Here is a 12553-nt window from a genome sequence, read left to right on the forward strand (position 1 = left end):
AATATATTTTATTGATTTTTTACAGAGAGGAAGGGAGAGGGATAGAGAGTTAGAAACATCGATGAGAGAAACATCGATCAGCTGCCTCCTGCACATCTCCTACTGGGGATGTGCCCGCAACCAAGGTACATACATGCCCTTGACGGGAATTGAACCTGGGACCTTTCAGTTCATAAGCTGACACTCTATCCACTGAGCCAAACTGGTTAGGGCCCAGGCACTTTCTTTTTGTTGATTAACTACAACAGATATTGTCAGGACCCATCATATAGTTAGTCAATTCCTAAATGGCCAGGCAAAGCAAAACTGAGAATTTTAAAGCTAATATTTAATTCCAGATTACATTTCCCTGACCCTAAAATGTACATTTTTTAAAAGCAAAAAATAAGAGGAAAAAACACGTGACAATCACTATTATAAATACACAGAAAGAAGACTAGAGAGATACCTGTAAAATGACATCAGGGATTATTTTTGGTTGGTGCAATTATAAGGCTTTTAAAATCTTTTTATCTTAATCATTTTTATAACATTTTCTACAATGAACATCCGCTAGAGAGTGACAGCAGGATCTGCAATAAAAATTCTGTGCTATTTTTCTTTTTAAGCGACGACCAACAAGCAAACGACAGCACATCCATATGATGGAATATCAACAGCCATTTACAAAATGTTATAGAAGAGTATTTAATAACACGAAAAACGGTTTGCTATATTGGCTGACCATACTATAAACAGAATGATCCCACTGTCTTAACAACAAACAGAATGTCTACAAAGAAAACACCCTGGGAGGGAAGTTTCGTTTTTTTTTTTTAAATCTACATTAAACAAAAAATTAATATATTAAATAAAAGAGAAAGAGATGAGTATGTTATTGAAAGATCCCCTTTAAAAAGGCTTTCCAGCTCCACCCAGCTCTCATTGGTAAGTCAAACTGGGCTTCCGGGGCGGTCAGCATGGATCCTTCCTCCTACTCTAGACTTTGTGCTTGGGTGGCACATGGGCCCCAGCAGCAAAGGTCACCTTCTTTCTTGAAGGGGCAAGTGCACATCGTCTAGACTAGAACCTTAAAATAAGCCCCCAATAGAGAACAGGGTCTCAGGGGGGATATTTAACTGCCTTCTTGGACTATGGGTCTGATTACAATTAAAATATAATTTACAATCATTTGATGAAGGAAATGTACTATTTACAAGTAACACACTGTAGAATTAGACTCCCAGCCCTGGCCAGGCCTCTGAGATCATCTGAAGACAGTTTCCAGGACACAGTCTTTAGGTTGCCATGGGAACAGTGAGTGGAGGCAACAAGGATGTCATGCTGGAGAATCTGGAGTAAACAGTTCAAAAGCCTGGTTCCCTGTTACACAATTTTAAGTCGCTTTATTGCGAGCCACACAATGATTCGGCATTCTGATTTAATCTAAGAAATTCTTGACTTCACATATAATGAAAGGGACTACAAAGAATAGCTGCAAAGCCAGAAGACACAGGAAGGAATAAAAATAAGCACAGAAAGGTATCTTCCAGCCCAAACAATGAGAGCTACGCCACCAGAGCCAGTTCAGTCTATTTCCAGATCGCTGTCCTCGCTGTGGCAGGTGGCAGAGTTACGCACAGACGTCCGCTCCACGACTTCCTTTGCAGGGAGCAATCCACATTCCTGCAGAAAAGCCTCAAGGTCCACAGCGAAGAAATCTTCGCCCAGCTGGTCAGTGACGCGAACAAAATTGCCAACCAAATCGCCCCCTTTGTAGATCAGCAGAGCAGGAAGGGCGTTCCTGGTGAACCGGCGGCTGGCCCCGATCACCGAGCTCTTCACCCGGCAGAATTTTACAGCGGGGTACTCCGAGGCAAGGCAGAGCATGCAGCCATGCATGGCGTCGGTCCCTGGAATGCCATCCTCGTAGATGTGGACTATGATGAGGGTGCTTTTCCGTTCTTTGTCAATCATGTCTACAAACCTTTCTCCGCTGGGGATCTCAAACACCTGCCTGAATTGGGGCCCCTTATGGAGCCGCCGCCGCATCTCTTCCATTCTCTGCTTCCGGTACTGCTGCAGAAACTCTTCGTCGTCTTGGTCCCCGTTCATCATGGCCATCTCCTTCAGAGTTATCTGCAGGAGGACCAGCAAGTGAGCATCCGAAACACAAACCGAACACCCGTAACAACAGTTCACATGTACCACGTGCTTATGACGAGAGAGGCAGCCACTATGCTCAGCGCTCTGTATGTGTGACACTTCCCTGAATTCTTATGCTAACCCCATGGGAAAGGGACCTTTCTTTCCCCCAGTTTATTTTTTGTTATGTTGAGTTTCTTTAAATGTATCTTTATTGTTGAAAGTATTACAGATGTCCCCCCCCCCTTTTTTTTCCCATTGACTCCCTACATCCCATACCTCTCCCCAAGGCCTTCACCACACTATTGTCTGTGTTCATGGGTTATGCATATATGCATGTAAGTTCCCCAGTTAATTTCTCCCTACCTTCTCCCCCACCTATTTTCCCCACTTTAGAAATGAGGTTCCAAGACTTGAGATCATTTGCATAATTCACGTAGGTAACAAGTGTAAGGTCAGGAATCAAACTAGATTATTTTAAAACCCAGGCTTTTAACTACTGTATTGATATTGCTTCTCAAATCCAAATAGGCAGCATCCGATAATATCACTTCACCAGCTTTTCCTCTGTTGTCAGTCTTGACAATGGATTATTTTATTCATGGTTTTGTTTTTGAATAGACAACAGGACATTAAGGAACTTTAAAAAGAACACCCATAATCCCAGCTCTGCACACACAAATGCATATCCCACACCCACAGTACACAGTCACATGCTGAAATGGCTTTTGTTTTTATAACAGCAGTTGTGAGGGTCAAAATTAAGCTATGACCTGCTTTTGCCAGCTAGCATTATCTATATATCTAAAAGCCTAAGCGACTGGCCAACCGTTTGACTGGCCGACCGGTACCTATGATGCACACTGATCACCAAGGGGCAGACACTCAATGCAGAAGCAGAAACCACAGGCATGGAAACATAGAACAGACTGATGAATCTCAGAAGAAAGCGGGGTGGGGAAGGGCGGGAAGAGATTAACCAAAGATCTTATATACATACTAGAGGCCTGGCCTGTGCCCTCTCACAATCCAGGACCCCTCGGGGGATGTCGGAAGGCCAGTTTCAGCCCGATCCCCACAGGCCAGGCCAAGGGACCCCACGGGTGCACGAACCCGTGCACGGGGCCTCTAGTTATATCATAAACACTTCGTGTTTTCAAATATTTTTTATAAAACAATCCATCATGTCCCATATTTTGCTTTGCCACTCCCCTATTTCTGGCATCCAGGTGGTGTCCAGTTCTGTTCTACCTCACACAGCTCAGCAGGGCAGGGAGAGCCTCTCTCAGACTGTGTCATGTGATCATGTGACATGTTGCTGCCTCAGTAGAAGGAAGCACGGTGAGCAGCGGGCATACCGCCCTGCAGCCAGCTGAAGTTACTCAAGTGTCTTGCTTCTCCTGCTCCAGTGCGGTAAGTCAGCCCTGCCTCGTTACAAGGCCTAGCCCTGCCTAACCTGGCACAGAGTAGAGGGTGGAGGCTGAAGGACCACACTCGATCAGAACAGATGTTACTGCACCACAGCCAGCCCCGTTCTGAATTCACTGTTTTGCTTATCATTCCCAATCGTCATCCTATCTCAGAGCTCTCCACTCTACACCTCAGCCTACCCATTAGGGTCTTTGTTTTGAGTCTAATGCCCTGACATCATCCTTCTGGTCAAGGTGAATGGCTCCTCACTTAAAACTCTTAACGGCTTTTCCTGATCCTGGCTGGTACGTCCAGCCATGAGCTGCTTTGGGTCATAGCCAAATGATCTCAGACACTCCTAGGCATTCATCTGTGGTCAGAGGGCATGGGATGAAATAGAGAGTCCTTTTGATACTGGGAATATAGACAGTCAGTGACCTCATTCCATATATCTTCTATTGTATTGCCTCACTGGCATAAATTCTCATGAATAGGCTTCCAGTGAAACTAGAAACACCACGAAAAGAGCAGGAAAATCTGGCTTAGAATCCTACTTCTTATTAGCTTTTGCTAGTTGCAGGACCCTGAGCAAGTCCCCTCCCATCTCTAAGCACTGGTTTCATCATCCAATAAATGGGGATAATACCACCAACCTCAGAGGATTATTTCTGAAGGCCCAAGGTCAGAGTTCAATCAAGGACAGGAAACTCACATTTACTGAGCACTTTCAATGGACCAGGCACTGTGATGGGGATCATACGTACACGGCCCTGTGGGGAAGGGCTACTGATCTCATTTAATCAATGAAAAGTCAGACTCAGAATGGAAGAGACGTCCCCACGGTCACTAGTGGCTGAGCTGAGATTCATGCCCACGTGTGTCTGAGTTATGACATGACGCTATGCATTCCCCAGCATGACAGCTCCCTGGAGGCCACATCAAACACCCCATACCTCCTGAATCATTAACCCCAGTTGCAGCCGCCAGGGCAACTCCGGAGAAGAGCCAGGGTTCTAGGAATTACCTTCCCACTGATCTTCTCCTGGAGGTCCTTCTGTTTCCTTTGCTCCTTCTCTTCGTCCAGATGGGACCTACAGGTCATTGACAGCTTCTTGATCAGCTTTTCCACCTCCCGACACTGCTCCTCCCTTTGCTCTGTCTCCAACTGCTTGAAGCGGCGCCAGTCATGGATCACACCTTTGGGACCTGAAGTAGGGGTGAACATGGAGGCAACCAAGAAGAATGGGCAAGGAGTTATGGACCAGCTCACATCAGTCTAAAGCTCCCTCCATCGACTCCACAGCGACGCTCACAGAGGGCAGTGTAGTCTACCCACAATGATGTCCATGCAGCATAGTTTGCTATACTTAAAGGGCCAAGCTAAGGGTCCAACGTTAAGAGATGCATTATTTAATTGATGTTAAATTGTAGAGGGCTGCCTGGGAAGGCACATGGGCATTTCTTTAAATTGTTGTCAGCTGAGCCCAAGACAACTGACAGAACCATGTCTGGGTTACGCCCTCCCCAAGAAGGTGGTGGGCGTTATCAGTACTGACTTTTTACCTTTGTCCAGGTGCCGGGGAGTGGGCTTTGATATGTAAATCCAGGCAAGCACCAGGAATACTAGGGCCTACTCAAGAATGCAAATAAGCTCCTTTGATACCAAGTTTTGGTGATACTTCCTGGTATTTGGGGGTATAAAATAATGTGCTGCGTGGGCTCCGGGGTCGCTGCCTCTCCATCAGAGAGGATGGCGTCCCACCTGGCTCCCAGCTTTGTTTCTATCTTTCTATCTGGTCTCTTTCTTTCTTTTATTTCTTAATCCCCAGCTCCTCCACTCAGGAACCGGACCTGTTCCTTTTCCGTGCTGGACTCGGAAAAGAGAGAACACCTCTACATTAAATAAATTATGATTCACCTACCCAAAGGAAAGTATAGGAACTCTTAGAAAGAGGTAGCTCCGTTTCCTGCCATGAAAGATGTTCAAATATATTAGGTAAAAAAAAAAAGCAGGGGGGGGAAATGCAGAACACCATAGAAAAAGAACTGTTTGTTCATAGAAAAAGGGAGGAGGATGTTAGCAGTGGTTGTCTCTAGGTAGCAGGATCTAAGGGGACCAGAGAGAGAACTTTTCCTTTTTCCTTCCTACACTTCTGCATGATCTGAATTTTTATAACATTATGGCAGGTTGTTCTGTTATTCAAGCTACCTCCACCACTCCCTGCCCCATATATATAACCTTGCCTCTTGCCATGTGACTTTCTCTGGCCAATGGATCCTGAGCAAAATATGTATGAGCCATTACATGTCCCCAACAGCCCTCTCTTGCTCCCAGCGCTTGGTTATGAAAAAGGCACGTCTTTCAGTTAGTTCATAGAAGGAGAGGACATGTGAAGCAGAAGCAGAGCTGCTGCTGACCCCACAGGGAGCATGCAACAGGACTGAGAAATACACAAGCCACTGAGCTAAGAATCTATGTAAAGAAAATACTACCAAAAAATGCTAAGAAAACCTGAATAAATGGAAAGGCAGTTTCTTATTTCTGACTAGAGCGACTCAACATCACACAAGGGTGCCAATAACTCCTAAATTAATCTACCTATTTAGTGCATTCCCAGTGGAAATACATGATTACACATGTGTGTGCGTGCTCCTAAATCTGCTTTGGAAAAACACAAAAGTAAAAGTTAGGAAAATAATGACATAGAAGAGTACTGAGGAGGGACTTGCCTTACCATACTAAAACACCATAATACCGTATTTTAAAACTGTGATATAGTACAGTAAAATACAAATCAATGGATGAATGAATTTAAAAGTGTAAAAAATAATAAAATCATAAATACACTAAGAAAAAGCATGGGACAGTTTTTTATAATCCTAAAGAAAGGCCTTTTAAGTAAGAAACAAAATTAAGAAACTATAAAATAATGCCTTTAAGTACATAAAAACAAATATTTCTTGCCACGAAAAAAATCTCAAAGTCAAAAGACAAACAGAAAAATATTTACAACTCATACTATAGATTAATTTCTTTAATATATAGCTCCCTAAGAAGAAAAAGACCAAGCAAAGCACTCAATTTTTAAATAAGCAAAGAATATGAAAATCTAACGTTATGAAAAGAGGCTCAATATCACTCTTAAAAATAGAGAAAATAAAACTATAATGAGCTGAAACCGGTTTGGCTCAGTGGATAGAGCGTCAGCCTGCGGACTGAAGGGTCCCGGGTTCGATTCCGGTCAAGGGCATGTACTATGGTTGTGGGCACATCCCCAGTAGGAGGTGTGCAGGAGGCAGCTGATCGATGTTTCTCTCTCATCGATGTTTCTAACTCTCTATCTCTCTCCCTTCCTCTCTGTAAAAAATCAATAAAATATATTAAAAAAAAAAAAAAACTATAATGAGTTACCATTTGTCATCCATCCGGATGGCAAAGATCAAAAAGTGTGGGAATAGCCCTAACCGGTTTGGCTCAGTGGATAGTTGGCCTGCGGACTCAAGGGTCCCAGGTGCGATTCTGGTCAAGGGCATGTACCCTGGTTGCGGGCACATCCCCAGTAGAGGGTGTGCAGGAGGCAGCTGATTGATGTTTCTCTCTCATCGATGTTTCTAACTCTCTCTCCCTTTCCCTTCCTCTCTGTAAAAAAATCAATAAAATATATATTTTTTAAAAAGTGTGGGAACAAAGCAGGAGGACAAGTGTATGGAGAAACACTGTCCTCCTGGCTAAACTATAAAACAGTGCCACCTCAACTTGACAGCAATTTGGAACTACTAAAATGAAAAAAATGTATATATGCCATTTCTAGGAATTTGTACTACCAATGTACTCATACCTATGATTTACGGGCTATCAAACAAATACTAATTTGAGAAGGACTCAAACCCAGGGCAGTCTGTGTTCATTGCCGTGGTGCTATGCATACATGTTTGTATTGTGCAGTAACAGCACGGTGAAATGACAGCATCAAATCTCGGAAAGTGGGGCTGGAATTAGAGGGATTTCATTAGGAGACTTCCAGCTGATACATATTTAACTGACATTTTTAAACCTATTCCCAGAGCTCAGGGATTTCCAGTACCTGTGTTAATGGAGATGCCTTCGCCTGCCAACGCAGCATCTACAGGCATCGAACTGCCAGCCAGGGCACCCCTGCCTCTGTCCTTGTCCTTGTGGTCGTCCTCATCCTCACTGCTGCTGTAATAGTACTGCAGCTTCTCCCCCAGCAACTTATCATCCAGGGTGGTCATGGTGCCTGGGAGAGAGGAACAAACATTATCCGGCTCTTTGCTGGCTTGAACCAGGCAGACGTGAATCTGAAAAGTAGGAGCTCACTTGTGCTGAGATCCCACTGTTTAGAGGACCCTAAAAGCAATTTTTTTTTTCATCAGCAGGATCTCAACAAATCCGTATCATGACTCTGTGTGACAGGGTTAATCATTTGTGTAGAAGGTAAAACGGAGGCTCAGATAAGGGAAGTTTCTTTGCCAAACTTCACAGCAAATGGTGGAGTTGGGTTCAGGGGCCCAGGGAGGCCTGACTACAAAAAACTGAAGGTGTCAGCCACAATCTTCTGAATAAGGGACTCTAGTACTTAATAAGTGCAGTGGCTTGAAGTCTACTCACTGACGGGAGGTTTTATCTACACATACATTTAGGTTTTCCTATCAATTAAGACTGCTGGGTAATTGAAATACTGGGTAAGCGTCCTCAGGAAAATCTCAAAAAGGATCAACAGGATGATGCTGAGTCGTTAAGTCAATCACTTGCCTGTCTGTTGCCTTCACCCCAGTCATCACACGAAGGCTTAGATGGATGAGGTCTGAAGCCCTACCAACTCTGGTTAAAAGAAGGGCCCATCACAAGATTTTACTACTTTCCAAGCGTTTAAAGGACAACAATTGGAGCCAATATTCTGCATCAGAAGAAGCCTGGGACATTTTGAAAGAAAGACACAGCTTAGCTCCTCACAATCTTCCTAGCAGATCCAGCAGGGAGGGTGAAAACGGTAGCATTCCTTCCATGAAGCTTAGCAATACTATGTTTCCTTCATTCAAGATTTATCCCCGAGCCTGTTACACTCCCTTACAAAGTGACTCGCCCACAGGGCAGGGAGCTCTAGAAAGCAGGGACCTCTAACGCCCAGCAGCAGGCCTCTGCACCATTTGCTAAGCCCAAATGGAGACAGACTGGATGGGTGGGGGAACGTGGGGACCCCAGCAGGAAGAGGGGTGCACAGGAGGCAGGGTTAATTGAGAGAGAGGAGCAGGTGCTAAGAGGAGGGACAGAACCAAACATAAGAGGCGTGGAGGGGCCAAGGTGGTGCACCGTGGGCAGAGAGCGACTGGGCGGTGCTCCGTGAGGACGCGGCCCGTGGAGGGGTTCGCGGAGGAGACGGGGCAGCTGAAGGGAGCGCCGTGAGGGCGGGGCCAACAGACGGGGTGGAGCAGAGGGCGGGGCCTGCAGAGGGTTTGCGGGGAAGGCGGGGCCGGTGAGGGCCCGCGGAGGGGCCAGGGGAACCTTTGTGGGAGCCCGATGGAGGTGGGGCCGGCGGAGGAGGCGGGGCAGGGAGATCGCGGAGACCACGGGGGTCGAAGGGACCGCGGGCAAAGCTGGCTCGCCCACCACCCGTACTCCACCCGCTTCTTCCCCGCTGACCTCAGCGCAGTTACCCGGCCTAGCTTGGTCCGGACCCCTTCGGGCTGGCAGCTCCGGACACTTCGGAAGAAAGGGAGCGCTCAGCTGGAGGGGAGAGAAGTGGGTCAGCGCCTGGAGCACCGAGAGAAAAGCCGCCGGTGCCCGACTGCGCTGACCAATGGGCCGGCCTTCCTGTGTCAGCGCAGATGCACGCAGCCCAATTAGAGAAAGCCTCTCTCGGGCCGAGGGAGGGACTACGGGTCCGACTCTGGGACAAAACACCTCGACAATAGTAATACGCTTTCGTTTTCTTTGTTTTTTAAATACAACGAAAAGCTGCGTTATATATGCCCAGCCTTGAACAATAAAAACATTTATTGCGTTACCTTTTAAATTTTCGAACTAGTCCATATACATATTTTAATAGACCTTATTCAAACCCGAGGATGTGTTTTTATTGATTTGAGAGAGAAAGAGAGAGAGAGAGAGAGAGAGAAACATCCATTGGTTGCCTCCCATACGCGCCCAGACAGGATGGAACTGCAACCTCGGTATGTGCCCTGACGGAATTGTACCACCCAGGCAGGGGCATATACTGGTATATTTTTTATTGTTCTTAATCACATCACGTCTATTATTACAGAATCAGAGACATTAAGTACTTTTTGCCCAAGAACACACAGCTCTTGAATAAAAATTTTAAAAAAATCTAGGTCCATGGTAACTAAACGCAGTGTGCGATCCTGGGTTGTATCCTAGGTCACTAGATGGGTGGGGGACCCTGGGGACCCCAGCAGGAAAAGGAGTGCGCAGGAGGCAGGGTTAATTGAGAGAAAGGAGCAGGTGCTAAGAGGAGGGAAAAGGACAACAGACAAATTTGAATAAGGCCTATTAACTAATAATAGTCTGCTATCAATAGTTTTGATAAGTGAACTACAGGTTATGTTAGATGTTAACCTTTGGGGATGTGGGTTAAAGAGTATAGGGGAACTTTACACTATTTTTGCAACTTACTCAAAACCTAAAATGATTTCTGAGTCCTTATTGAGGTGTCCAGTACACACCACAAAGTAATTCATAGAAAGCTTTGTGTAAATTGAATCATTCAAAATAGACTAAAATTATACACTGTTTAATATAGGACGCTTAATTTAAGAAAGAAATTCTTTTGTTTGGTGGTTTGGTGGGTTTTGTGTTTGTTTGTTTGTTTTTTGTTAATCCTCACTAGAGGATATTCCATTGCTTTTCAGAGAGAGTAGAAGGGAGGGAGGGCGGGGGAGAGTGAAGACCATCAATGTGAGAGAAATACATGCCTCCCACAGGAGCCCTGACCAAGAGGTGTAGGGAGTGAATCTGAAACCCAGGTACAGGTGCACTTGATCAAGATTCCATCCTGTGGCCAAAACCGGTTTGGCTCAGTGGATAGAGCGTCAGCCTGCGGACTGAGGGGTCCCAGGTTCGATTCCGGTCAAGGGCATGTAACTTGGTTGCGGGCACATCCCCAGTAGGAGGTGTGCAAGAGGCAGCTGATTGATGTTTCTCTCTCATCGATGTTTCTGACTATCTATCCCTCTTCCTTCCTCTCTGTAAAAAAATCAATAAAATATATATTAAAATAAATAAATAAATAAAAGATTCCAACCTGTGACCGTCCGGTGTGCAGGCCAACACTCTAACCACTGAGCAACACTGGCCAGGGCAAGAGAAAGATTCTTAATTTATGGTTCGGCGACCGTCTGAAATTGCAAATTTGTATATGTGCATATTTTTTCTGAGAAGCTGTTTGTTCAGGCTATCAAGAGTCAGAACCCTCACCCGCCCCCAAATATAAGAACAATTCATTGGACAGATCCTATGGTAACTTTCTGTATTTTTGTTTGCATGAACTGCTGACTTGAATATGCTTATGACCTGCTTTTAAGTGACCAAACCAGCACCTAGCAACAGTGCCTCTTCATAGAAGATTCCCCCAAAATATTTGTTAAGTCAATACTAGATGCATACTTTGCTTTGAATTTTATTTTTACTCACAGCCCCCTGAAACGGGGGACTTCTTCATCCATGGTGGTTCCTTGTCCTTCAAAATCCACGTTAAGGCTGTAATCCTCAGTACTGCCCAACAATCCCATTTCTCGCCCCCGCTCTCCCAATCTCTAAGAGAAGCAATTCACATCTCTTCTTTCAGATCTTCAACACTCCCTTCCCTCTCCTACAGTGGTCGGCAAACCGCGGCTCGCGAGCCACACGCGGCTCTTTGGCCCCTTGAGTGTGGCTCTTCCACGGTCTGGGCGAGTCTATTTTGAAGAAATGGCGTTAGAAGAAGTTTTAAGTTTAAAAAATTTGGCTCTCAAAAGAAATTTCAATCGTTGTACTGTTGATATTTGGCTCTGTTGACTAATGAGTTTGCTGACCACTGGTTTATAACCTTGGTTCCTATTTCACCTGAAAAATAGAAGCAATCAAAAGAGACTTGCACTTGCCCTAGCTACTTTGGCTCAGTGGATAGAGCGTTGGCCTGCGGACTGAAGGGTCCTGGGTTCGATTCTGGTCAAGGGCACATTCCCTGGTTGCAGGCTCGATCCCCAGTAGGGGGCATGCAGGAGGCAGCCACTCAGTGATTCTCATCATCTATGTTTCTATCTTTCTCTCCCTTCCTCTCTGAAATAAAAAATACATATATTTAAAAAAAGAAACAAGCTCCCTCCCCTCCTAAAAAAAAAGAGACACTTGCACTTGAGCCCCCCCTCAAGATGTACCAATAATCCCCTAATCTGTATCTATTAAACAATCACCAGTGCAGTGGATCCACCCCTCCAGCCTAGTCAAGGACTCTGCTCCTGCAGTTACCTGCACTCTCTCTCTCCCCTGCATATTCAGGCTTTCTTTCTAGAGCATACTAATATCTATAGTAATAAAAGCACAATATGCAAATTGACCAAACAGCCAAACAGCAGAACGACCAAGCTGGGGCTGCAGGACTGCGAAGGCCTACACCTGCACGAATTTCATGCATCAGGCCTCTAGTGCTATGTTTCCCCACTTCTCATCTCTAAAAGATTCCTCTTAGATACCATTTTCCACCGTTCAGATTGTTAAAAATAAAAAAGTTTCACAACAGTGAGACTGGGGAGGATGTTGCTGGTAAGAGTGTAAATTTGATACAACAGGATGGCAGTTGAGAAATACCTATCAATATTGCAAAAGTATACCTTTAGCCAGCAATTCCATCCTGGGAGTTCATCATATAGACATATTTGCATGAATATATTATTTACTTTTTTAAAAAGCAAGATGAAGAACATTATATATGAAAATTTTAAAAAGTTGCTTCTGAAGGACAGATGAGAATCAGGAGTGGAAGGGAGACTTTTATATAAC

General features: G+C 45.0%; 1 protein-coding gene across 2 annotated transcripts; it reads right to left on the reverse strand.

The window, feature by feature from the left end:
* PDCL (phosducin like) lies at positions 1 to 9371 on the reverse strand. Of its 2 annotated transcripts, none has more exons than XM_080669317.1 (4): positions 9197 to 9371; positions 7620 to 7793; positions 4559 to 4740; positions 1 to 2118 (listed from the first exon to the last, which is right to left on the reverse strand). In XM_080669317.1, exons 2-4 carry the CDS (start codon positions 7786 to 7788, stop codon positions 1567 to 1569), a joined length of 903 nt encoding a protein of 300 aa, XP_080525443.1. In that variant the 5' UTR covers positions 7789 to 7793; positions 9197 to 9371; the 3' UTR covers positions 1 to 1566. The 2 variants fall into 2 exon arrangements, with proteins under 2 accessions (XP_080525443.1, XP_080525444.1); XM_080669318.1 differs by having other exon boundaries at positions 22 to 2118; positions 9211 to 9354.
* Between the last annotated feature and the right edge of the window lie 3182 nt (positions 9372 to 12553).

This window comes from Plecotus auritus (genome assembly GCF_963455305.1).
Source record: "Plecotus auritus genome assembly, chromosome: 5".
NCBI classification, from domain to species: Eukaryota; Metazoa; Chordata; class Mammalia; order Chiroptera; family Vespertilionidae; genus Plecotus; species Plecotus auritus.